The sequence below is a fragment of the Sus scrofa genome, chromosome 13 (genome assembly GCF_054392235.1).
Source record: "Sus scrofa isolate SSC_HxYL_T2T_F1_AM1 chromosome 13, Sscrofa_HxYL_maternal_Yorkshire_Landrace_v2.0, whole genome shotgun sequence".
NCBI lineage: Eukaryota > Metazoa > Chordata > Mammalia > Artiodactyla > Suidae > Sus > Sus scrofa.
Genome location: NC_139395.1, coordinates 132434945 through 132461802, shown reverse-complemented (window position 1 = coordinate 132461802; position 26858 = coordinate 132434945). Strand labels below are relative to the sequence as shown.

The 26858-nt window shown below is 41.3% G+C and overlaps 1 protein-coding gene and 1 non-coding gene across 6 annotated transcripts in view; one reads left to right on the top strand and one right to left on the bottom strand.

Annotated features, from left to right (window-relative positions):
- Positions 1 to 26858, bottom strand: part of USP13 (ubiquitin specific peptidase 13) — a 126671-nt gene that overhangs the window by 83446 nt on the left and 16367 nt on the right. For 3 of the 5 annotated variants that reach the window (XR_014824387.1, XM_013982225.3, XM_021071212.2), the window contains exons 2-4: positions 16903 to 17028; positions 9447 to 9507; positions 1707 to 1828 (exon numbers count right to left, since the gene is read on the bottom strand). Coding sequence is in view for 2 of the 5 variants with exons in the window: in XM_021071212.2 (XP_020926871.2) it covers positions 1707 to 1828; positions 9447 to 9507; positions 16903 to 17028 (309 nt within the window). In the remaining 3 variants the exon portion in view is untranslated. The remainder of the gene's footprint in view (positions 1 to 1706; positions 1829 to 9446; positions 9508 to 16902; positions 17029 to 26858) is intronic. The other 2 variants (XM_084990377.1, XM_084990376.1) reach the window with 1 other exon arrangement.
- Positions 21481 to 21602, top strand: LOC146397617 (small nucleolar RNA SNORA81). Its single transcript, XR_014825384.1, has one exon. It is a non-coding gene; the product is annotated as a small nucleolar RNA SNORA81 (small nucleolar RNA).

Genomic DNA, 26858 nt, shown 5'->3' with positions numbered 1-26858 from the left:
GGTATACAGTAGGTCAGAGGCAAAAGAGGTTGAATGATGGAAACCTGGTCCCTAATGACATGGGAACTTCAAGCACAAATGTCCCCTCTTGGCAGGGGCCAGTGAGCAGGGAGCTGTAGATACAGAGTCATACAACATCCAGAGAATCTGGGACCCTAAAGACCTGGCATTGCAACTCAAATGTCTGTTGATAGAGGAATGGATAAAGAAGATGTGGTGCATATATACAATGGAATGTTAGCCATAAAAAGGAATGAAATAATGCCATTTGCAGCAACATGGATGGCCCTAGAGATTATCATGCTAGGTGCAAAATGTTAGAGAAAGACAAATATCATATGATATCCCTTATAAGCAGAATCTAATAAAAAAATTATACAAAAAAAAAAAAACTTACTCGCAAAAGACTCACAGATTTCGAAAACAAACTTACAGTTACCAAAGGGGAAATGTGGGAGGAGGGATAAATTAGTAGGTTGGGATTAACATATGCACACTACTACATATAAAAACAGATAATTAACACAGACCTACTGCACAGCACAGGGAAATCTACTCAAGATTCTGTAATAGCCTCCACAGGAAAAAAGAATGGATATATGTATACGTATAACTGATTCCTTTGCTGTACGCCTGAAACTAATCTAAGACAATATTGTAGACTATACTCCAAAAAATTTTTTTAAAAAATAAAAGGCCTGGCTTTGGTTCTGGTAAAGATTGAGGCAGGAAAAAATGAAGTGGCATGTCTAACTCTATCAACCCAGACTCCTGACCACATCGCTATATCTACCATCAGGCTCTGAAAAGTCAGGGGGAATGGAGTGGCAAAGGGAAAAAGAGGAAAAGAAAGGGAAGAGAACACAGGAAGGAAGGATGGGACAATACAGGAGATGTGGGAAGAACAAGAAAATGGTCTGGGTCCTCACTGGATTCAAGAATCAAAGTAAAACAGACCCTGGCTTCCTTACACCACCACAGCCTCCCCAGCTTTAAGTTGTTCAGGAAGAGGAAAATCACCCCACAAAAAAAGAAGAGAAGGGAAGGGAAGAAAAAAAACTCACCACTAAATCTAAATTCCAAAACCTAGAAAGCAGTCTTTGTCCTCAAAGGAACAAAACTAAAAAGTAGGTTCACATTACCACGAAGCTCCTGAAGACCCACAATTGGTAATATGCTGTTATTTTTATAATCGTGCTGCTGTTGCTTCTCAATGCAACTCTTTCATGTTTCCCAAACAAAATTTTACTCGGGAGGCCAACATGCAGAAGAGAGAAAAATTTTAGGTGCTCCTCAGCTTGGAGGCAGCCCCTCTCTGCAGACCTGGTTGCACATTTGAAGATCTAAGCAACAGACTATAATTCACAGGTGGCAAGAAGCCAGTCCACCTGGAGGAGGCCAGCCCGTGAGCAGTGAAGCCCAAACAGGCAGGAAGTGACAGGCAGTGAGGGCACGTGCCCAAGGCTACCGAATGGCACCCGGCAAGACCCCCTTCACAGAGAAGCAACCTGCGGCAGTTCCTGCTCACTCCTCTCCTCCTTTCTCATTCCCCCGCCTCCCCTATGACCAGCACACACACACACACACACACACACACACACACACACACGCACACGCACACGCACACACGCACACCGCATTCACACACACACACCTGACACAGAGAGTCACACGCATCTAGCTAGCAGCCGTGCACACTCACTGACCAGGGCTGGTAACTCCTCAATATTTGGTAGTGCTATTTCATAGTGGTCTGGGAATATAACAAGTTTGGCTTCATCTTCATATTCATAATCGTCGCTATTTAAATCGTCATCAGTATCTAGATCTGAGGAGAAAACAAAAACAAAGAACAGAAGTGAAGAAAGAACATTCCACACCATGGCAGCACTCACTGGGAAAGCCAGAAATCCACAGGGCTGACATTTACAATTCCCTCCTCAGACACAGCCATCCATCTGCCCAAAGGAATAGGAGGCCTTTCTACTTTTCCTAAGCTATACATACTTATCTACCAGGGGCAGAGGTATAAAGAAGACTGAGTCATATCATAAAGCTTTGCAATTAAAAGAGACATTTGTTCTAAATGTTCAATTCTTAGAGATGTTTAAAGGAACAGGCTGCTCCTTATGATTTGTCAGGTACCTGGATCATGATTTTACCACAATAGGGTGGAATGTTTTTCATGGTACCTGGGTTTGAGAGCAGAAAAACCTATGTTCAACTCTTGCCCCCCAAATTTAATGTTTCTTTGAGCAAGTCAGAGACTTGCTAAGCTTTAGCTTCCTCATTTGTAGAATGGGGATAATAACACTTATCTCACAGTTTATAAGGGGAATAAATAAGAAATTATAGACAAGAAATCTGGCACCTAATAGACAGTCAATAAATGGTAACTGTTATTTGAAAATAACATCTCAATTTCCCTTCCTCTGTCTCTTTCCCTTTCCACTCAGAGTTGTTGAGATATTGCATATAAGCCAGAGGGGGAAACCCCATAATATCAGTAGTCCTGTTGTCCTCAGGCTGTGGAGAATTCTTAGTAAGAAAGTCTAGCCTATTATCTATCAGGTCATTGCCTCTTTGCTTGGCTAATCTCTGGGAAAGGTCAGGCAAAAGCTCAAGGAAATGTCTTGTCACAATATTTACATGGACAGCCTTGTGTTCACATGGATGCCAACACCCCAGATCATGTTTGTATATTTAGATGTTTGGAACTATGGTGACAAAAATCTACTGAGCCATATTACACACACACACACACACACACACACACACACACACACAGATACACAAACATAGGAGAGAGTTACTTTCCTAGACAAAGCAGGCAGCTGATAACCAAAGGATCCAGATTCTGTTACTGCTTTGTTGCATGCCTCTGACCGAAAACCTGGTATCCCTCTTAAACTCTCAGAGGAACAGCAGTTTTACATGAAAAATAAGATATAGCCAAAATACAGTCTATACATTTTAATAAAAGATTCTAGATAATAAGAAAGAAAGATGCCAGAATAAAGAAACAAACAACATTTTTAGAAAGCCATAAGAGGTTTGGCAAAAAGCAATGTTCGAGAACAGTCTAAGAGCCTAAAAAGTAACTAAAGGCATTTATTTCAAAGAAATAATTCAAAGACATTCTATGTGTTCTAAAAATATGAATGCCTCAATATCTATGATTTTTTAAAATTAGAACCTAAATACTCAATGAGAATGGTATTTCTCATAGAATATCACTTAAATAATATTTACTATATAGAAACATGGAAATGTTTATGCTATATTAATGCTAAAAATACAAAATTCATCTTCACTGAAAAGACAACTTTGTAGTAATTATGTTCACAGACAAAATTTGGAAGGCAATCTGAACAAATGAAAATAGTGAGTTGAATTTCATTCTTAAATTTTTCTTTAAGAAAATTTAACATATATTGTGTGTTATAATTTTAAGTAACCAAAGGACAAATTTTTTGATTTTGTGTATAGACTTGGATCATAAAACACATTATCTAAGTGCCTTTTTTTCCAGAGAACACATACTTAATGCTAATTCAAATCTTACCTGGCCAAAAACAATGATAAACTAAGTCAAAAAAAAAAAAAATCCAGAGTTCCCACTGTGGTGCAGTGGTTTAAGAATCCATCTGCACCAGCTCTAGCGGCTGCGGAGGCACAGGTCCAACCCCCAACCCAGGACAGTGGGTTAAAGGATCCAGCATTGTTGCAGCTGTGGAGTAGCTTCCAGCTGTGGCCCGGATTCAGTCCCTGGACTGGGAATTTCCATGTGCCGCAGGTATGGCCATAAAGTAAAAAGATAAAAAGTAAAAAAAGATCCAGCCCTGACCTTGACTAACAACTTAAGCCTGGGTAAGTTCTTTCCATTTTCCTCATGAGTAGGCTTACTATCTACCCCCTAAGATTGTTGAAAGGATTAAAGAGGACAAGGTTTTAAGGTTCCCAGTTTCTGGTAGGTATTAGGGGCTCCAGAGAGTAGCCATCACCTTCACACCACCATCTCTTCTCTACACTCCTGCCAACTAATGTCACCAAAAGTGCCTTCCCTCCCCTTCGGCTGCCCAGCTCCAAAGAAATCCTGAAGTAAGTTTCAGGAGGACCAGAATATCATGGGGATCTTCTCTGTGATCTGAGTGTGGAATAGATACAAACTTCAAATGTTTCCAGGCTGTAAACTCGAAGAGCAGGAAATGGGTCTTATTTACCTTCCATAACCCCAGCCCCTGCACAGTGCCCAGCACATACCACACACTCAGGCAATGTCTGTGCAAGGAAACTCTAGGAAGTTAACAACATCATCATACAAAGGACAATAGAAAAGCAAGAGCATCCAAAGGGTTGTTACACTTTGAGTTTTTTAAATTGGTAGCTGATCTGTGTTTTAAAAAGCAAGACTGCTATCATGCAAAAAAGCAGAGCTTTGCTGAGCTTCTTTAAACATAATTTATAGTTTACTTTTATCTTTACTTTTATTTCCATTGGATAGAAGGGGACCATGATCTTTCCCAAACAATCTAACTTAGGGAAAAGTCAGTAGAGGTAACCTACACTCTGAATCTAAGGGACGAATCTAAGGTTTCTCCTGAATATATGTGACCCCACAATCTATAAATCCAAATTCCTCTAAGTAGAGGAATTAAGTGGGTTAAGAATCCAACTGCATCAGCTCTAGGGGCTGCAGAGGCACAGGTTCAATCCCCAACCCAGCGCAGTGGGTTAAAGGATCCAGCATTGCTGGATTTCTTAACTCCTATTCCAAAATATCTAGTTGAGGAATCTACAGAGGAACCTAGGAACCGGCAGAACGAGGACCCCCAATTTCTTCCGGCAGCTCCTTTCCCCTGGGACTGGGGAACTGGCAATACCTGGGTGGGCTCTTTTTCTAAGCTAAAAGGAAAAAATGTTTTTTGATACCTCTGTTTCAACTTTACTTCAATGATCTGCTCAGATCCCTGGGAAAAGTGGCTGGACACAGCCATTTCCAAGAAGTAACTATGAAGCAGGACAGCAGAGGAAAGGATCCCTAAGTCAAACCAGGGCTCTGAAGCCAGCTCAGAGTTCTCTGGCCAGACTGTACTGACTTTAACTTGCAAGCTGGAGGCAAGCAGTCTGCTGCACCAGTGCTGGGAAAAACTGCTCGCCCTCCCAAGAAGCTCCTTGAGCACAGACCCCGCTCTGAGTCCTACTCCCAAAGGAGACAAAGAGTTTACTTGAACCTTCTGGTCATTAGAGGCACAGATGAGTTTTCTGGCCCATTCCTGGAATCTTCCACAGATGTTCTATTTTCAATCTATTCCTCATCAGGTATGAATGCCAGAGCTAAAGTCAAAAGAATTGGAATTTAAGCTCTCTGAGGTTTAGCAGTAGCTCTTCCACATCCCAGTATTTTATTCCTATTTGTGAAAGGTGGCGGGGGGGTGGTAATAAAAATATGAACATTTAACACTGTCTATGACATGCCAAAGATATGGCATTTTTAAATCAATTTATTAGCAGTTATTTACACATTTTATACTTGCAGCTTTAATGTAAAGAATACATCACAAGTCCAGGGGTCTTTCTTTGAAGATACCAGACTCCCTTACATCTCCTTTCTCTCCTTCCAGCTCATAAAACAGTACGTTTTGTATCAGCTTATCCCCAACATTCACAATCTTTCACGCTGTTGTAAATTATCTTTGTCAAAGACAGACGAATTGTGTCCCTTTCAAGCTTAAAGACATTACCGCAGAGCTAGCCACACTTTCTCAGTTCACAGTGCCCTTAAACATCCCAGCAATTTTTGCACAGCAGTCCTAAATCAAAAGAAATGCCCAATGGTTCTTTTAATCTCCTAGTTAGGTACAAACAACTTAATAAGTATTTGTGGTCTAACAAATTAGTAACCATTTGAAAAAATTATACATATAAACTAAAAGGAAATAAATGTATTACCTCGCTCTTAAAGAACCACAATTCCTTACTAAGGGGATGTGTGTATCTGCTGTCAGGCGCTGCAGAATTTCTCCTTGAATCAAACTGGACACTGACTCCCTTATTTCCCATTCCACATTTATTTTCAGATGGTACTTACCTTTTACTATAGAAACCACCACCAACAAACAAACAAACAAACAAAAAAGCTTCACAAAGAGATCAAGTCATTGAAAGGAATATAGGATATTCTAACAGCCAGACTCCATCGAGCTTTTGTTCAAGCATCACTGTGCTCCCTTAAGAACTAAAATACCCTGTGTTTTACCTGTGAGTTCTTTGTGGCAAACCCAGAGTCCCTCAGAACACACTCTGAGTGTGGGAACCAAAGTATTAATGGCTCCCCACTGCCTAAAGGAAAAAAGTCTAAAAGCATGGTATGCATCTAGACTATTGCTGGAAGAGTAACCAAGTAGCTGGGAAACAAGAAGGGGAGAAAAAACTTCTTTTTTCATTATGGAGGCTCTTATAACTTTTCGATTTTAAGCTCTGCCCATGTGTTACATATTCAAAGAATACTTTTAAAATCTTATCTTTTAGCAAAAATTTCTATGATTCAAAAATTATCAATAATTGCCACTGTGGTTTTTTTGTTTTGTTTTGTTTGTTTTTGTTTTTTAATTACCAGCAAAAGCGAGCGCTGAGGGAAGGATTCTTAACTGGGATTTCACTTAGATGACTATCAAGGTAATCAGGAGGAAAGAGGACATGAATGTTGAGGGGCAGAATAGGCCTCGGGGGACTTGGATAAGCCATTCAGCACCAGCTAATGGCCTCAGTTTCCCTTATAAAATCAATAGTGCTGGAGGTCATAACTGAATGATTCAATAGTTTCAATGTCACTGTTGAGCCAGTGGGAAGGGAATTAGTCATAAAATCATTAAGTGAATGGGGAGGAAAAAGCCCTATCCAAGAGAAAGCATTAGTCATCTGCAAGCGTTTTGTAAAGGAGAAGAGTCATCATAACTACATTTCAATAGCAATGAAAAAAGTGCCTTTTAGTCAAAGAAACAAAGAGACTGCAAGAGAGTTCAGAGTTCTCTTAATGAAGAGACAATCCAATGTCCCTTTTAGGGAAGAAGACTGTGGCAGAGGCTACTAGCTGCCTCCTCGTATTCATTCTCCCTTTCTTCCTTAGCAACAGACTTTATTTGGTAAAGCCAGTTAGTAGACTTTACTTTCCAGCCTCTTGTGTAGCACAAAGCAAAACAAAACATGTAACCAAGTTCTGATCAGAGACATGTAAACTAATGTGTGGCAAGAAGATCTGTGAGAAGGCTGACAAAAAGAAGCAGAATCCACTGGGAGATTAGGTTTTTTTGTCCTTCCCACTTGTCTTCCCTGCTTTCCAGGATTGAGATGTGATGGCTGGAGGTCTAGCAGCCATTCTGGACCAGGAAATGACCATGAAGTTCAGAAATCACAAGCTAGGATAGAGGATGAAGCAGAAATATGGGAAGAACCTCAATCCTGATGGACATGAGGCCATCACATCAGCCTGGACTTGCTGCTTCCCAATATCCTCTAAATGAAACGAGTGAAATAAACATTTACTCTAAATGAAATGAGAGAAATAAACATTTACTTCATTTAAATTCAACAATATTTTAAGCTTCCTGTTACATAAACCAGAAGCACACCTTCAGTGAAATTAATTTATAGGCCACACCAACTTGAACACAGAGCCATGATCAGTGTGGCAAGAGAAAAATACCCACCACTGGGAGATATGAAGCACCAGTTGAGAGGGCTGTAAATCAGAGCTTGCAAAACTTAATTCTTACAAAACATCTGAGTATAAAACAATAGAGAGAAAAGGGGTCTGAGCAATCCCCAGAATGCCAATGACATTCAAATTTCACTTTTTTAAAAATTGGTACAGTCCAAAGAAAACATTTTGGCTGGGCTCTCGGTTTTAGATGCATCCTGTGGCTAAGACATGGAATGTTGAGAGAACACAGAAAGCAGCCTATAGAAAAAGTCCCACTGAAATGAAAGGGTGGGCTAGTGCTCCCAGGAAGCAATGGAGGGGTCCATACAGTACAAAGCACAAAACCTTTGGATTAATTCTTAAAACAGTCACTTGATAACATTTTCTACCACCAATATGATCACTAGAGAAATCGAACTACAAGGTCTTTTGAATAAAAGACATAAAGGCTAAAGGAGAAAAGGTTGGCTAACTTCTTTGGTCAACCAAAGAAAATAATGAAAAATAACAACAGCAGGTCAAATGTTCAATTATTTCCATGTTCAAGAATGCCATGCTGGGGAGTTACTGTCAGATTCATTCAGTGGCGCAGCAGAAAAGAATCCGACTAGGAACCATGAGGTTGTGGGTTCCATCTCTGGCCTTGCTCAGTGGGTTAAGGATGCGGCATTGCCGTGAGCTGTGGTGTAGGCAGACGTGGCTCAGGTCCCTCATTACTATGGCTACGGTGTAGGACAGCAGCTACAGCTCTGATTCAACCCCCTAGCCTGGGAACTTCCATATGCCATGGGTGCGGCCCTAAAAAGATTAAATAAAAAAAGTTTAGTATGAAATATGATCATGATTACATGATATAGAAGACAGTATGCATCTGCATGAACAAAATTGCCTCTTTGAATGAGGGAAAGAGAAAATCACTCTTAGGCAAAGACCACAGTAATCACTGTTACAGACCAACCCCACTAATGGATGAAAAAATTAGTGGGCAAAACTTTGAGGAGAAATAACTACTAGCATAGTCTCAAAGTATCACTCTAATCATTTATTAAGTATACTGTAACCTCACAAAGGAGAAACCCAACAGGTACTACCTTAACAAGGGATCAAAGTCAATATCGCCAGTGTGAAGACACCTCAGCTTCATGTGACCCCTGACATCATGCCCTGAGGAAGGCACATCACCTCTATGATATTCCTGCCAAAAATGCATGACCATGCGCTTAGTGTGAGGTAACACGATAAATCCAAAGTAGGGTACATTCTTCAAAAAGTGTCACAATTATTAAAGACCTAAAAAGCCTGAGGAACTATCACAGACGAGACAGGATTAAGGAAGCACAACAACCAAATGCAAAATGGGATCCTGGATTTTAAAAAAAGAAAAAGACATGAGAAAAAAAATGGTGAAATACAAATAAATCTTGTAGCTTGGCTAATATTTTTCAAAAAGAAAGACCATCTTCTTTAAAGGCAGTGAGAAAAGAGACCAGAAGCAGAATCACAATTACTCTTCAGTCACTATCAGTATAATTGCCTCAAACACTAACCCAATAAGAGTGCTAAAAGCATTCCTTCACCACCAGGAAAACCCAAAGTGGAATAGAGCATCTCCAGTTAAATCGGTTCCTCTCACCCTTAAACTGCAGAGCAGTAAACAACCTATTATTCCAAATACAATGCACACATGCACACACATACCCACATCCAGACAATCAGGTACATTATTGACAATTATTTACATTACCTAAAAAAATCTTCGAATTCCTCCTTTTGGGCAAAGCTCCACCAGATGCCCCTCTTACCTTCTGAAAAGAAAACAAGAGATTATTAAAATGCGGCCCAGGTAACAGATGATTGGGGGTGGGGGTGGGGGTAACATCTCAGAGGCTCCTAGTTTTTATGAAAGGCCAAGAGCAAATACTTAAGCTGGACTAGAGAGGTCAGGGTAAACAGGAGCTTGACCCAGGTCCATAAAGGTAAGTGAAGGGCAAGACAATAGCTCCACCAGATTATGTTTTCCCCGGATTATCAAGAAAGCACTCCCAGGAAGGGAGTCAAGGTGAAGGGTCAAGGTGAAGTGGACACTTCAATTCAGATGGGCACGTGCTCCCAAGAGGCATTTTTTAAAAATCTAAAGTAGAGGGATTAATCCTACCAGCTTTTCAGTCACATTTGTTATTCAAAGGAAGCACATGAGTGAAGAGCGCTGGGGATAGACTAACACTCTCCTGAGCTCCTAAGAGGCTGCACATCAGCAAGTCTAATGCCCGAGGCTAGAGCTACTCTGGAGAGATGGTGGGGGCTCCAGTAGAGAGACTTTTGTTCCCCTGCTACCCATTGGACCCCCAGTGCTTGGTCCTAGGCATGCACAACAATTACTGTTGAAAGAGTTCATAAACATTAATAGAGCCACTGATATTCTGGTCATAGAAGCCTCAGTCTAACATCCCTAAACATTTTTGGAGTGCCAACTGATGGCTGTTTGCCATCCTAAGCTCCATGTATTTTCTCCCCCTGGTGTAAATCCCCCACAGCAACAAAATAAATGCCCATCAAGTGGTTATGCAAAAGAAGTCATTCATTACCCTTCTGATACTCACTCACACACAAATTTTACTCTGAAAGAGGATTTGTAAATAGTCTTTTTCAAATGACCAAAACCATATTGCCCCACTGCATGTTCTTCCCGTGACTAGAAAAGAGCACATTCCAAACACACCGTGGTGTGTGGGTTAAAGCCCAGCATTTTCCCAAGCAGCTCCAGCCATGGCAGCATCAAGCCCTGCTGCCTCTTTAGTTTGTCCTCCTATTAGTCTTAAGCCTCCCTTCCCCATTTTATTATTAGGCATTGAAGGTGGGCTCATCTGCTCATCTTTGTGAGTTTCACAATAATTTTTTACAGCTTCTACTATAAGTTTATAGTTCACATTTTAGGAATGTAAAATTATTGAACCCTTTAACTCAAAAAACTGTCTCTCCAAATTCTAATGCCACATTCATATCACTGCCCTTGGGATCCATCTCGTCCAAGGTCTCAGAGCCTCTGTTCCTCATCTCCCCACTTACTTGCCTCAAATAAGGATGAAATAAAAACCTGCACCAAAGGCATATTTAATGGCCCACATTTACCAATCCTGGAGGCCACTTGCAATCTCTCTATAGAAGTTTATGGCCTCCTTTCAATTGTTCCAACCTCACTGACCCCTCCATTCCTGTGTGATGGTTGGGGGCGAAAGAAGAAGAGGAGCTGCAGGGGGACCTGCTAGAACACAGGGCTCTCCCTGGTTGTAAAAGGCACACCTCAAACCCGGACTGGATCTACATCTTTTCAGAAGAGAAATCGCAACAACTACGAGACCTTCCTTCCAATGACCATCACTCTATGCCTGCATCAGTCACCTCTAGGAATCGGCAGCATCTGAGAAAGGGGAACTCCTCAGTCAGCAAACGTGACTGTCAGGCCCTGTGCTGGAGCTCAGGCTGCAGAGTGAAGACACGCTCCATCCCTTGAGGAGCTCACCAGCACATGCATGCAGACAAAGAGCACAATAGATTCTGGTGAGTGTTAAGAGAGGTGAGGATAGGAGAGAGTGAAGAGCATAACTTAAGGGAAAAAATGATAGTTCTTCTGGGGATGCAGGGTGTGGGCAAGGTTGGTGAGGTAAGAAGAGCAGCAGGCATATAGCAACTACTATGCAAATATGTATTCCTAGGCTGGATGGTTGGTTGGATGGATGATGGATGGATGGTAGATGGATGGATGGATGGATGGATGGATAATGAATGTTTGGGTAGTTGATGAGTAGGAGATAGAAGTAGGGTATCCCCAAAAAAGAAAATAGCACCTATAAAGGCCTGAAATCACAGTGTGTTCCAGAAAGGAGAAGTGGTTTTCTATGTCTAGAGCACAGAGCTGGTGGAGTCAGAGGGAAAGTTAGAAATGCTACAGTGGTCAAATCATGAGGGGGCCTTGTAATCACATGCAAAAGAGTTTCATCTAGCAACAAAGGGAAAGACATCCAAGATTTAAGCTTCAGTGTGCCACAGATGCATAGGAATGCACATTTGAAAAAAATCACCCTGGGTGCAACATGCAGACTGGGTGGGATTGATGGTAGTTGGTTTGAAGGAAGGAAGGAAGCCAAAGTACTCAGACAAGAACAGCAGGAATGAAGACGACAGCAGGACGTCTAAGCTATTTGGGAGACCCAGGTAACTAGTCTTGGTCACCAACCTGCTATGGAATGAAAGCAGAATCCAAAGATGTCTAGGTCTCTAAAATTCAACTTGGAGAAAGGTGATTATTCATTCTATCTGAGCACAGTGAACCTGAAGTACCTATGAAGTGTTCGAGTAGAAAAGGCCAGCTCAGAGTCAGAGGGTCAGACCTTCAACTCTAAAAGGATTCTGACTTGAAGACATCAGCTCAGAGATAGTGGTTAAACAAGGGTATGGATGACACTGATGGGAAAGAGCAGCTTTCAGAGAGAAAAGACAGGATGGTCAAAAGGCATCCTGCCAATGCCAATATTTAAGGGGTAAAGAAAAGAAACAATACTAGTGAAAGTGAGAAAGGGCATTCTGAGAGGGAAGGGAAATGCACAGAAAATGGTGGCAAAGAGAGCAGGGGAGGAGCAGTTCCAAAAGGAAAAGACATTTAAAGACTGAAAAACTCAGGTAAAATCAGAGCTAACAAGTAGCCACCAAGAGTGGCAAGAAAGAGGTCACTGACTACCTCAGCAGTTTTAGCAGATTTGCAGGAAGATCCATTGGACGGTAGTGTTGAACTTCAAGGGAAGTACAGTAAAGATGGTGAAACCAGAAAAGCTTTAAAGCTTTAGTGGGAGTTCCCATTTTGGCTCAGTGGGTTAAGGACCCGACATTGTCTCTGTGAGGATCCACATTCGATTCCTGGCCTCACTCAGTGGGTTAGGGATCTGGCATTGCCACAAGCAGCAGTGTAGGTCACAGAAGCTGCTTGGATCCAAAAGAAGCTCTAATGGGGAGTTCTACTGTGGCTCAGCGGGTTACAAACCCAACTAGTATCCATGAGGATGCAGGCTCTATCCCTGGCCTTGCTCAGTGGGTTAAGGACCAGATGTTGCCATGAGCTGTGGGGTAGGTTGCAAACATAGCTCGGACCTGGAGTTGCTGTGGCTGTGGCTATGGTGTAGGCCAGCTGCTGAAGCTCTGATTTGACTGGTAGCCTGGGAACTTCCATATGCCACAGTTGCAGCCCAAAAAAAAAAAAAAAAGGAAGAAGAAGAAGAAGCAGCTCTAATGAAGGATGGGATGCCTGAAGGAGGACTCAAATAAGAGGAACAGTTCTATGGTGTGGTCTTTTTTAAGGTGAGAGAAAAAAGCCAGAAGAGGAAGATGCTGGAGACACAAGAGGAAGTAGAGTCAATGACTGAGCAAGCTTCCCAGGCAGGAGGAAATGGGATCAGGAGGACACAGAAAACACAGTTCCTGCTGAAGTGGGAGGAAACAAAAGTAAAAGCACCACAGATGAGTTCCCAAGTCGCAAGCAAGGAGCTCAGGGAGTTCCTACCCAGGGTTCTGTTTTCTCTGGAAAGTACAAGTCTGATTGTTCCCTGAGAATGAGGAAGGAGGCACAGATAAAGGACTGTGGAAAACATCCAGAGTCTGGCATGGAAGAGAAGAGACAAGGTTTGCTGGGCAGTGAGAGCGCCCAGCTGAATGGGGAAGGCCGGGAATTTGATGTGGTCCCAACCCCGTGGCTGTGAGGGATCCCTGGCAGGACACCCATGGAAGCAGAGGATGATACTGATGGATGGACTGGCCAGGGTTCTGGTAAGGAGGCAAGACAAGGGGTAAGGGTCAGTTGAAGGTATTAGTGATAAAAGAATGTTTATGGAATGGAATGGATCCATAGAAGCAGGCTAAACAGATCAAAATAGGAAGGAATGAGTGAAAGAGCTCAAATGAGAGAGGCTTGTGGTCGAGTGAAATATTTAATATAAAATCACAGAAGCAGAGCTCACTGCATTCTACAATTTAGCCTCTAGCTTTGTGACCCTGGGCAAGTTACTTCAAGTCTCTGGGCCTCAGTTTCTTAGAACTTCATCAAGTTACACTAAGAGAGATGATACAAACTGACCTTCATCATAATTCCTATGTCCCAGCTAAAAGGAGTAGTGAATGTAAAATCATACACTATTATACCAACATCAGATCATTTTAAAGTTAATCTTTCAGTTTGTGACCTATCTGACCTGATGGCCTTTCTTGCTCCTTTTCCTCCTGTTCTCCCCACTGTGCAATTTGGAGAACACCCCTTTGTCTAGAACTTAAACAGAGAACATGTTAGGCAGGACAAGGTGAGAGGTTCAATGAACTTCAAACCAACACTAAGGGGATTTCCCATTGTGGTGCAGCAGAAATGAATCCAACCAGGAATCATGAGGTTGCGGGTTCAATCCCTGGCCTCGCTCAGTGGGTTAAGGATCTGGCGTTGCCATGAGCTGTGGTGTAGGTCACAGAGGCAGCTTGGATCTGGCGTTGGATCTGGCATTGCTGTGGCTTTGGCGTAGGTTGGCAGCAACAGCTCTGATTAGACCCCTAGCCTGGGAACCTCCATATGCTGCAGGCACAGCCCTAGAAAAGACAAAAATAAAAAATAAAAAAATAACATCTCCAAACAACATCAATAACCAATTAAAATACATTAAAAGATAAAGGATAGCAGTAACAAATAGTTACAAAAAATATAGAGTACCTTAAAAAAAATCTAAAAAATAAAAGCTGCTTTATTGAAATTTACAAAACATTAAGGGACATAAAAGAGACCTGAATCAATAGAGAGGTATGCCATGCTGAACAGTAATTCAATCAATACTTATGAAGCACTTCTACATGCTGGGCACTGGTAAGTGATGAAGACACAGAGGTGAACAGACAAGTCTCTGCCCTCATGGAACTTATACAATGATACAGACTACAGCTTAACCTGCAAATCAATGTAATCATGATCAAAATCTCAACAGGATTTTTAGAACTAGATGAACTGATTCCAAAATCCACAGAGAAAAATAAAACTCTAAATCCATGAAATTTCTAGGGAAAAAATGACCAAGGAAAAAGTGCTTGCACTCCTAGATATCAAGACTTGCAGCATCAACACAAAGACACACAAAAAGAGCAACAGAACAGAACTGACAGTCTTAAGTATGAATGGTTAAGTTAAAATATTTATGTGTTTGTGGCGTACTTGTTTTTTGGCCATGCTCACGGCACATGGAAGTTCCCAGGCCAGGGATCAATCCCATGCAACAGCAATGACCTGAATTGCTGCAGTGACAATGCTGGATCCTTAACCCACTATGCCAGATGGGAACTCCTAAGTTAAAATAGTTTTTAAATGGCACTATAAATTGTTGGAAAAGTTTCCACTACTCCAGTAATAGTGGGACAACTGGTTATCAACATTGGGGGAAAAGCAGATTCCCATACTTGACACAAATATAAAGATAGATTATAGATGAATTAAAGACCTAAAATGTTAAAACAGTAAACATTCAGTCTCCCTCCACTCACATATACACATCCTCCAAAAAAAAAAAAAAAGTATTAGAAGAAATATCTTTATGACCTTGAGTTGGGAAACAATTTCTTAGACAAGATACAAAAAACACAACTTATAAGAGAAAAGTCTAATAAACCTAACTAGATCAAAATTCAAAACTTCTTGGAATTCCCATCATGGCTCAGCGGTTAACGAACCCAACCAGCATCCATGAGGATGGGGGTTTGATCCTTGGCCTCACTCAGTGGGTTAAGGATCCAGTGTTGCCATGAGCTGTAGCATAGGTCACAGACATGGCTTGGATCCCAGTGTTGCTGTGGCTCTGGCATAGGCAGGTGGCTACAGCTCCGATTCATCCCCTAGCCTCGGAACCTCCATATGCCATAGATGCGGGCTTAAAAAGACCAAAAAAAAAAAAATCACAACTTCTGTTCTATGAAATAATTCACAAATGAAGTAAGAAGACAAGCCATAGACGATAAGAAATTTCTGTACTTAGCAGACAGAAGGTTTTGGTATCCACAATGTAATAAGAACTAATAAAACTTTATAAAAAAGGATAAATCCTTAGAGAAGTAGGCCAAAAATATAAATAGGCAAGTCAGAGAAGAGCAAAAGAGAATGGCCAAACAACAGATGAAAAGATGTTCCACCCTCACAGGACAAAATACCAAATATTTAGATGCCACTTCACAATCATTCAATTGGTAAAAATCAAAAGTCTAAGTGTTGGTGAGGGTATAGGGAAACAGACACTCATAATCATGGCAGATTTGAGTTTACACGAGTGCAACCACTCTGGGGAGAGATTTAGCAGTATCTAGTGAAGGTGAAGATAAGCATACCCACAAGCCAACACTGCCAGTGGGAATATGATTCTGAAAGAAACTTTGCATATGTTCCCCAAGAAAAATGTATAAAGATGTTAACCGATACATTGTTTGTAGAAGCAAAGAAAAGTGGAAACAATCTAAATGTTTTCATCAAGGGAGAGAAGAATAATAAATAACAAGATACTCATAAGACAGAACCCCAAACAACTACTTAATGAATTAAGTAAGTACATCCAGACACATCCTAACATGGATAGATTCTGTCCAAGGAAAAAGCTCCAGGCAGACTTATAGGTAACAGTATGATAGTATTTATCTACAACTTTAAAACACATAAAGTCATATCATATATTGTTCATGAATACCTGTACCTAAATACAATATAATGATGACATACATGGGAATGAGAAACAGCAAAGTCACAACAGTGCTTACTTCTGCGGAGGGAGAGGACCAAAAGGGACTTGACCTTTTAGGAAAGCTCTTTCTATCATTATAAAAACAAAACAAAACAAAAACCCAAATGTTTTTTAATTCTTAGTTTTGTACCCATGAGTGTTTCTGGCATTATCTTCTGTATTTTTATACTCGACTTTTTTTTTTTTCAATCAGCCTCCCCGTGTCTTTCTTAACAACTCCAATAAGAGGGGTAGAGGAAGAGAAATACGAAACTGGTTAAGCAAAGGTTTGGGAAGTCCATGAATATCTACTAACAGTGCTCGTTTTGTTTCCCATCCTCCAAGAGAAGGAGAAGCTATGTGGGCACAGTAAAATCTCCATGGGATGAACCCCACTAAGTTTCCCCAAAGTGTGTACCTCACCTCACGCACATGTCTCTTCAGGTGCATGTAGACACTCTGTCCAGTTTTTCGAAAATGTCTTTCCACGTGTTCCCTTCCAAAGGCCAAAAATGTATTCATGCATACATAGAGCCCACCTTCAGAATTCTAGAAGAAAGAGGTTACAACATTAGTCAAGTAGTCAAGGTACAGTAAAGGGGAAGGAGGGAAAGGAAGTCAAATGATGACAAATGATGACATCAATCTGGCCAAAGGCCACCAAGCGGTTGTGGTCATCTGCAGTGACCTCCAAGGGCTCACAGCCACCCGGGGCAGCTCCCACCCGAACCTTGAGTTCCAGGTGCTCCAGGACCCAGCTGAGCATAGTCTCACAGGTAGGGAGTTCCTCAGAGATCCTAAGAAATAAACACAGCTATCTGACTCTCGAGACTGGGATAAGAGAGGATCAGGGAGAGAAGAAAGTTGGCAAGTGATCCAATGACCATCACTGCAATGGTTCAGCATTGTTCTCCCTCGCTGGTCAGTGCAAGTCTCCAGAAACATAAGGTCTTATACACTTTTAGCAGAACAGGATGCTTCAAAAACATTGCTCCCTTCCTTTGGTGATGCATGATATTTGATGGTACCCATTAAAAAACTGTAACAACTCAATAAATAAATAATAACATAAGCAAATAATAAAGGATGGAGTCCTCACATTATTGCATGCCTGATATGTGCCAGGTGCTTTGCATAGATTATTTCTAAACCCAACAATACTGTGAACTGCTTAGTATTATGTCCATTTTATAGTTTAAAAAAAAAAAAGAAAGAAAGAAAGAAAAAACTAAGCATGAGTGAGTCACTTGCCCAAGTTCACACAGCTTGGAAGTAGCAAAGTTAAATCTGAACCTATTTCTCTTTTATCCCTCTAGGCCACATTTCAAATATTATTTAGTTAAACAGTCAAGGATATTGCTCACATTTTGTGTGTGTGTGTGTGTGTGTGTGTGTGTGTGTGTGTGTGTCTTTTCATGGCTGCACTCCCAATATATGGAGGTTCCCAAGCTAGGGGTCCAACTGGAGCTGGAGCTGCCAGCCTACTCCACAGCCACAGCAATGCCAGATCTGAGCCACATCTGTGACCTACACCACAGGTCACAGCAAGGCCAGATCCTCAACCAACTGATTGAGGCCAGGAATCGAACCCCCAACCTTACAGTTACTAGTCGGATTCATTTCCATTGAGCCATCATGGGAACTCCAGATATTGCTCACATTTAAGATACCTGATTTTCTATCCCAATTTCATCTCTCCTTTTCTCTCACTTTGTTTACTGGGCTTCTCTGTAAACTCAGCCTATAAAATTAGCCACACTTTCCTCAATGGAAATGGATTTTTATTACAATCCTGTTAGTCTCACCCCTCCAAATAATCTTTCAAAAAACAAAATATTTAAATACTTGTCAGAATTGCCAACAAACACCTACCAAAATTCCTTACACTGAATTCTAGTAGAGCATGATTTACAATATCAAAACAGACATTAATGTTCATTACAAATACATGAAAAATAATTTTTCAAGTTCCAATAACTCAAGATCATTTATTTTTAATTTAAAATAAAATTCTCCAACAGTGTATACGCGGTTTATAAGCCAGGCATCAAGGAGTCTTATCACAACAAGAATATTATAACAGCATTAGTTCAAATATGTGGCTACTATCGTAACATTTACATGGCATAGAGCAAGAAAAAGAAAAAGACACAAAGATCACAAAGAAAAAAGTAAAATGGTGTCATTTGCTGATAACATTAGAGCCTGCCTGGAAAATCCTAGGAATCTACTAACTATTAAAAATAAAATAACAGGAATTCCCGTCGTGGCTCAGTGGTTAATAAATCTGACTAGGAACCATGAGGCTTCAGGTTCAATCCCTGGCCTGGCTCAGTGGGTTAAGGATCCAGTGTTGTGGTCACAGACACGGCTCAGATCTGGCATTGCTGTGGCTCTGGCATACGCCGGCGGCTACAGTTCCGATTAGATCCCTAGCCTGGGAACCTCCATATGCTGCAGGTGCATCCCTAGAAAATACAAAAAGATAAAATAAATAAATAAATAAAAATAACACAACAACTAATAAAACTAATAAGTGAATTTAATTTAGCAAGGTCGTGCAATACAAGTTAGTAGACAAAAATTAATTTCAATTTTATACTCTGGCAACAAACACAAATGAAATTTTTAAAACTTGACTATAAAATACCATACATAAAACTCAGAATTATATAGCTTGTGTTTTTGGTTAACTTTTTTCCCTTTAAATGAGATTCCTGGTGAGAGTTCCCACTGTGGTGCAATGGGTTAAGAATCTTACTGCAGTGGCTCAGTTACTATGGAGGTGCGTGTTCAACCCCTGGCCCAGTGCAGTGGGTTAAAGGATCGAGCCTTGCCACAGCTGTGGTGTAGGTTGCAGCTGAGGCTCGGATTCAATACATGGCCTGGGAATTTCCACATGTAGCAAGTGCCCGCAAAATTAAAAAAATAAAAATAAATAAGATCACTGGAATAAAATTAGAAAAGCTCTTCAACTTAGAGGCAACACATCACATTCACCTGATCTAAAGATTAGGTAAGTATTTTCAAAATATTTTTTTAAATAAACATATTCTTTGCATAGTCATAATCCTTAAGAAAAAATATTGCATCATTACAGTGGTCAGTTATTCATTAAGCCCATTACATTGAGCACCACATGGTGTGATTTTTTTTTAAATAGAACACACCCATTTTCTTCCAATAAAATTTAATACAATCAAAAAGAATTCAAATCAGAAGATATACTGGGAGAAATATGAGATTTGTAACCAAAGGTCCTGAACTGCCACTAATTAGCTCTGTGTCCTAAACAGGTTGTCATATAGTCTCTGAGCTTCATGGTTTTCCTGGAGAAACATGGCTACAGCAATAATTCCCACCTCACAGGGTTTCATGAAGTTCCAAGGAGACAAAATATCCCCTGTATTATAAAGCATTGCATAAACATCAATAATTATTTATTATGAGTTAAAAGTTCTGTCTACTGCACATATCTCCTATTATCTCAATTATTTTATAATTGGGAAAAAAAGGAGAAGGAAGAAAAAAGTGAGTCTGACAGCCACATAGGTTGGGGGATAACAAATATTTATCTGTCAGGGAAAAAAACATATTAGGTAACCAGTGGGAGAACCAAGAAATAAGCAAGCAGAAAAAGAAAAACATTCAAGTACAGCATTTTTCTGAAGAAAAATATGAAATAGCTATAAAGTGCAAGAGTACATAATCTCTAAATAATCATAAAGGCTTTGGTAATTTCACTGCCAAGACTTTTTGACTTATTAGGGAATTTGATAAAAATTTAATTATACCAGGAGTTCCTGTCATGGCTCAGTGGTTAACAAACCCAACCAGCATCCACAGAGGGTTTGATCCCTGTCCTCACTGAGGGGGGTTAAGGATCCAGTGTTGCCATGAGCTGTGGTGTAGGCTGCAGACTAATCTCCGATCTGGCATTGCTGTAGCTCTGGTGTAGGCTGGCGACTACAGTTCTGATTGGACCCCTAGCCTGGGAACTTCCATAAGACACAGGTTCGGCCCTAAAAAGACAAAAAAAAAAAAAAAAAAAAAAAAAAAGTAATTATATGAAACATTCAATCTCAAATTTCTGGCATCACTTGATAGCACTGTCACAAAGTCCATAATCAAAGAGAAAAAGGCTTTGGGATTCACAAACAAGCTCCCATAGAGAAGGATTCTATTATAAACATCCACGGGCATCTTCCATCCAACACTCAGGCTGGCCTCTAAAGCAGCATATGCCCCTCACTAGAGGCTCTGAGGTGGAAGCACTATCTGGGGGACCTGTCAGTAGTTGTAAACATTCATGACACAGTGAGACAGAAAATACACTTTTTTTTTTTTTTTTTTTTTTGTCTTTTGTCTTTCAGGGCCACACCTGTGGCATATGGCGGTTTCCAGGCTAGGGGTGGAATTGAGCTACAGCTGCCAGCCTATGTCACAGCCACAGCAGTGCAGGATCCAAGCTGTGTCTTCGACCTACACCACAGCTCATGGCACGCCGGATCATTAACCCACTAAGCGAGGCCAGGGATCGAACCTGCATCTTCGTGGCTAATAGATTCGTTTCCAATGAGCCACAATGGGAACTCCAAGACAGAAAACCCTTTAAAAATTACCCCATATACAACTAACACCCCAGTATAATGATCTACACTTTCCTCCCTCTTGCCTCATTAATGTCTAAACATTGGTCCTATATGACACTTTCTTTCACATACAAGATCAATATTCCATGCCCTGTGCTCTGAACACCTTCTCTCACTAATGATGACAAGTCAGTGATGACAAACCTCCCCCAAATTCCTTCGTGAAGGAAGCACAGAGGACGGTTTATAGCCTGGGATCAGAGCTAAGCTAATTGACTCTTAAGAGTTTTCAAACCCTCAAACTCATCCTCTCACTGCCCACACACCCCCACTGAGATCACTACCTTACCTAATGCTCTCAAACACTTGCCTTCATGTGGCCAATAGTGCAGCCAAGAAATGAGGTTGGACTTTCTTGTATGAGCACTATGCTAAAATTGCAGAAACTAGGATCTCATCTGTAAAGACTAGTGTGGACCACCTCTTTCTTAATGTCCAGTGTCCTTTGTCTTAAGATTTTGTGTGATATGTCTTTAGAAAAAAATTAAAATTAAAAAAAAAAATTTAAGGGAGTTCCCTGGTGGCCTAGTGGTTAAGGATCAGGCATTGTCGCTGTTATGGCTCAGGTAAAATCCCTGGCCCAGGAACTTTCACATGCCACAGGAGTGGCCAAAATAAATAAATAACATAAATTTTAAAATAAAGAAAAATCAAACCATCCTATCTTCACTCTCTCCTGCAGTAAGCACATTAAAACAATCTCAAGGCAATAATATGCCTACAAAACTAACAAAAAGTCTTAAAATTACCCAGTCTAAAGCTACAGAGATAAACCTGTATGTCTGTTCTCACAATATAAATTGGTTCCTTCATTCTAGAGAATAATAAAATCGTGAACTCTGATACAATATTTCTTCTTCGGGTATGACTTCAGGAACCTAACAGTAAGAAAGAAAAAAATAAACCCTAATTTGTACAAAAATATTCACAGATGAACTATTAATAATAGGAAAAAGCAATGGCTCCAAATAGAGGAAGTAAGAACCTGTGATATGTACACGCAGCAAAATACTGTAACACAATTTAAAATGACAAAGTTATGAACTGTGTGTAAAGTGTATTGAAAATATGTATAGAATTGTGTACAATGTACATAGAAAAATAATGTTCAAGGAAAGAGAACACCGGCTGATGAGAAGGAAAAGGAAGAGAGGAAGGGTTGTTGTACCCAAACAAAAACCTGAACTGAAACTAGAACAGATCAATGGTCTTCTATTTATTTAAGTTCTTGACTTGAGGGCCCTCAGCTTCATGCTTGGGCTAACATGGTGTCTCCCAAACTACTGTCCTGAAGGCTAGGTTGGTTTTTGTTTTATGGGTTTTTTGGTTTTGTTTTTGTTTTTCGTCTTTTTAGGGCCACACCCACAGCACATGGAGGTTCCCGCTATGAGTCGAATCGCTGCTATAGCCACCAGCCTACACGACAACCACATCAACAGCAACGCCAGATCTGAGCCATGTCTACAACCTATACTGCAGCTCACGGCACTGCCGGATCATTAACCAACTGAGCGAGACCAGGGATCAAACCTGCATCCTCATGGATGTTAGTCAGGTTTGTTTCCACTGAGCCATAACGGGAGGGAACTCCCTGTTTTGCGGAGGGTGGTGGTGGGGGGCAGGGGGACTGGCTTCTATTCATTAAGGGAAGATACATGGTCCGGTGGTCCCACTGCATGTGGCTGCTCACGGCTCCAGCCAGGTGTGAACTTGTGCATGTAAGCACCACAGAACCTGATGGGTCAGTATCCTGTTCAGACAAACTAAGTCACTGCTCATGCACTTGGATGGGGCAGCAATGTCAAGCTGCTACGGAAATTTCTAAACGCTTACTCTCCACGTTTGTCCTTATCTCTTGGCACCAGTCAGCTGATCACACTGCAAGTAGCCCTGGTCTAGAGAGCTGGCTGAACTGCCCAGTTCTGAGCGTCTCACTGTCAGGAAAGCATCTCTTCAAGGACCTTCGGGGACACCAGGCTAGTCCTCAAGCCTTCAGAGCAGCCCACGTCAAAACCAACTACACGTTTCCACCTACACCTCTGCAGATGCTCCCCAGGTCCCAGGGCCCACACCCATACACCTGTCCACACTGCCTGTGACCAATTCCCACATCCCCATGCTTATCCCCCCGAGATGACAGTCCTTAACCCCAAATTCACTTTCATTTCACAACTGTGAGCATCTTATTCATCAAAGTCTGCATCTGTGAGAAACCCATGTCTCCTTCACTTAGGACCACCACATTCAGAGCATTGATTTGCTCCCTGAGGGCAGGAAAGCTTTATCACGTTCATTACTGAATTGCAAAAACAGTACCTGAGCAGTTCAGAGCAGGGCTGAACAAACATTTACAGAAAGAATGGCAAGTTTTGCGTAGTTATTTGTCATTCAGTTACTCAGTTTAGTCTCTCTCTCAAACAGGCCTTCAGGGCTCTTCCGATTTGGATTTAAAATATTTCGAAGCATAGGCTCCATTTCAAGTCTTTGGGGAACCCAAACAATGTGGATCATCAAAAGAAAACCCTATGGCAGGGCATAGAGAAACAGCCTGAGGCATCATCAGGAATACTGGCTTTTCAAGTTTGTTTGGCGAAAGTCACATTCTTAGCAGCATGGACACCAGACCTGCACTGTCCCAGCTCTCCTGCCTTCTGGAGAAGCCAGCCTCACACAGTTCTTCAGGACAGCGGGGCCATCTCCACATCCCCTGTCCTACCTCACCCAAATCACACCATGGACCCTCTCTAGCTCCAGAGGCCACCCAGCCCTGTATGGCCAACGTGCACTTCTCTGCATGTTCTTAGGTAAATAAGATTCTAATTATCATTTACATGAAGCACTGAACAGAAACTTGACCAAGATGCAAGACTTGATCCAGAAACCTGAAATTACAAAGAAGTCAAGAAATACCACCAGGGCTTTTCCAAGGCTCTAAAACAATGCCCTCTGACAATTTCTTCCACCCTGCGATTAAACCCAAGAGAGAGGAGCAGCCAGCATTGCTTAAACCCACTCTTTAGAATTTCTCTTGTGGCACAGCACATTAGGGACCCAGTGTTGTCACTACAGCAGCTCAGGTGGCAAGGGGTCTATCCCTGGCCCAGGAACTCCCATACATCTCGGGAGCAGCCAAAAAATAAAAAATAATTTTTAAAAAAAGCCCACTTTTCAAGGTATTTCAATACAGATACTAGAGCTACAAAGCCATCCACGTATTACTTTATGTTGTAGGACCCTTCATACTATTAAGAAGTAATAGCAAGGACGAAGTCACCTTGTTTTACAATGCCTGCCATTTAAACAAATATTAAAACAGTAGCAAATATAAAGGTCAAGGTTACAACATGTTTCAGAGGAGCAAGTGAACAGTCATTTTAAATAAAAATACACCACTCTGTCAATCAGTAGGTGTTCAGAGAACTTTGTTTACAACAGTGTGTTCTTGGAGACCAACCTCCGCTGGAGGACAGGAAGGGAGAGGGAGCATGTGTGAGCCACGCAATCAGAAAACAGCATCCCAAGTAACCCTTGTTTTTATAACTATAGAACAGCGTGGAAAACAAGCGGTCATTGCCTCAAAGAGAAACATGATGTAGGTAGATGGAGTCACAACAAATCCATGTCCAGGACAAATTACATACCAACACCAGGGAAGACTCTGACTCACACACTTGTGCAAAAGGGAGATAAAATGGACAAGAATGCAGTATTTTCTAGGATTTAAAAAAAAAAAAAAAAAAGGAGAGAAAAGAAATGAACTAAATTAACTGATTATAATAGTGAAAAGAAATAACCTGCATACTCAAGAAGAGATTTATATAGGAAATTATGGTATATCCATAAAGGGTTAACACTCTTTAGCCATTTAATATTGACTCAGGATGCGTATTTACTGATAGGAAAACCTGTACGTGTTTGTTGGTTGGTTGTTTTTTTATGGCCACACTTGCGATATACAGATGTTCCTGGGCCAGGGATGGAATCTTAGCCACAGCTGAGACTACGCCACAGCAACATTGGAAGCAGGGTCAAACCTGCTTCACCACAGAGACAACGCCAGATTTTTAACCTGCTGTACCAACAGCAGGAACTCCTGTACATGGTATTTTTGAGTGAAGAAAGCAAGTACCAAAAAGTGGATTATGATGTAATATACACAACTTGTACATGCACAAGTGTCAAATCAGCATGGGGAGATAATGTGGGATTTTTTTTTTTTCTTCACATAGTTTTTGTATTTTCTAATTTTTCTTCAGGAACATGGATTCACTTTTTTTTTTTTTAAGAAATCTGATTATTTGAAGAAAGCATTTTTTAAGTCTGAGTAGTTCATTAGGAATCAGAAATTTGGTGTGTTTTGTTTTCTTGTATTATTTGTCTATAACATGCCTTCATTATGCCGGCATATGGAAGTTCCCAGGCTAGAGGTTGAATTGGAGCTGCAGCTGCCAGCCTACACTACAGCCACAACAATGCAGGATCCAAGCCTCGTCTGCAATCTACAGAGTGGGGCCAGGGATCAAACCCCCATCCTCATGGATAACTGTCGGGTTCATACCACTGAGCCACAACAAGAACTCCAAGGTTTCACTTTTTAATAATAAAAATAACAGTTTTCTTTTCTTTTTTTTTTCTTTTTCAGCCACACTCCCAGCGTATGGAAGTTCCCGGGCCAGGGACGGAATCCAAGCCACAACTGTGACCAATGCCACAGCGGCAACGACACTGGATCCTTACTTAACCCACTGCACTGGGCCAGGGACTGAACCTACACAGCCGCAGAGACACTGCCAGATCCTTAACCCACTGCACCACAGCAGGAACTCCAATAATAGTTTTCTTAACTGTATATATTTTAGCGTTGAAAAAGGTAAGTGGATAGAACAGGCAGTTCAAAATGTTTCCTTTTCTCTAAGCAAGATTTGCTTAGGCTTTTGTATCTTCTCAGCTTTAGAAGGGCTGGATATTCTTACTACTCAAAGTAAAACTGTGATTTGAAATAACTGAGATTATCTTGAAATGAGTAGCTAAGGAAATGTGAGAACACACAAGTAAAGAGAGGTGATTAGGGAGGAAGACAAGAATGTGACTACAACAAGAAAAATGAAACTACTCAAGGACACCGTACCCCAGCTGGATGTCATCCAAGTTAACAGAAGGGGATGGTCTGTGCAGAGTCTGGAAAAGAAGCTATGAGAGAAGATGAGGCTGTGAGTCTTCTCCCTCTACAGAAGTGGGAGCAGGAGTGGAGGATGTGGGGCAGGAGGAGTTTATTCAGCAGAGAGAGAGACAAGCAAGCTCAGCGTCCTGATAACATTTGCAACCTAGCATGGAGGGATGGAAAATAAATAGAAAGAGACATAAAAGATCATTTCTGGCAGAAATAAGAGTAATAGTAGAGCCTGGGGGTGGGGACAGGAGAGTTGGGGTTTTGATACAGCAAGCTGGGGTGGGGATGGGGGGCTCTCTAGGAGGGCAAGACCTCAGGATGAGGGACCAGGCAAGCAAGTGGGAAGAGCACTCTCTCTGGAAGAAAAAAGGCTACTCCTCCAGGAATATCTTGGCTGTGTCCTCAAAGAACAGAAAGAAACTCAGGGAGCTGGAGGAGGGGAGAAAGAAGAGAGGACTGCAGAGGCCAGAGAAGTGCAGGATGCAAAACCACTGGGTGTTCCCAGTCTCATCTACATTTTGAAAGATCACTCTGGCTGTGGAGAGAGAATTATGAGG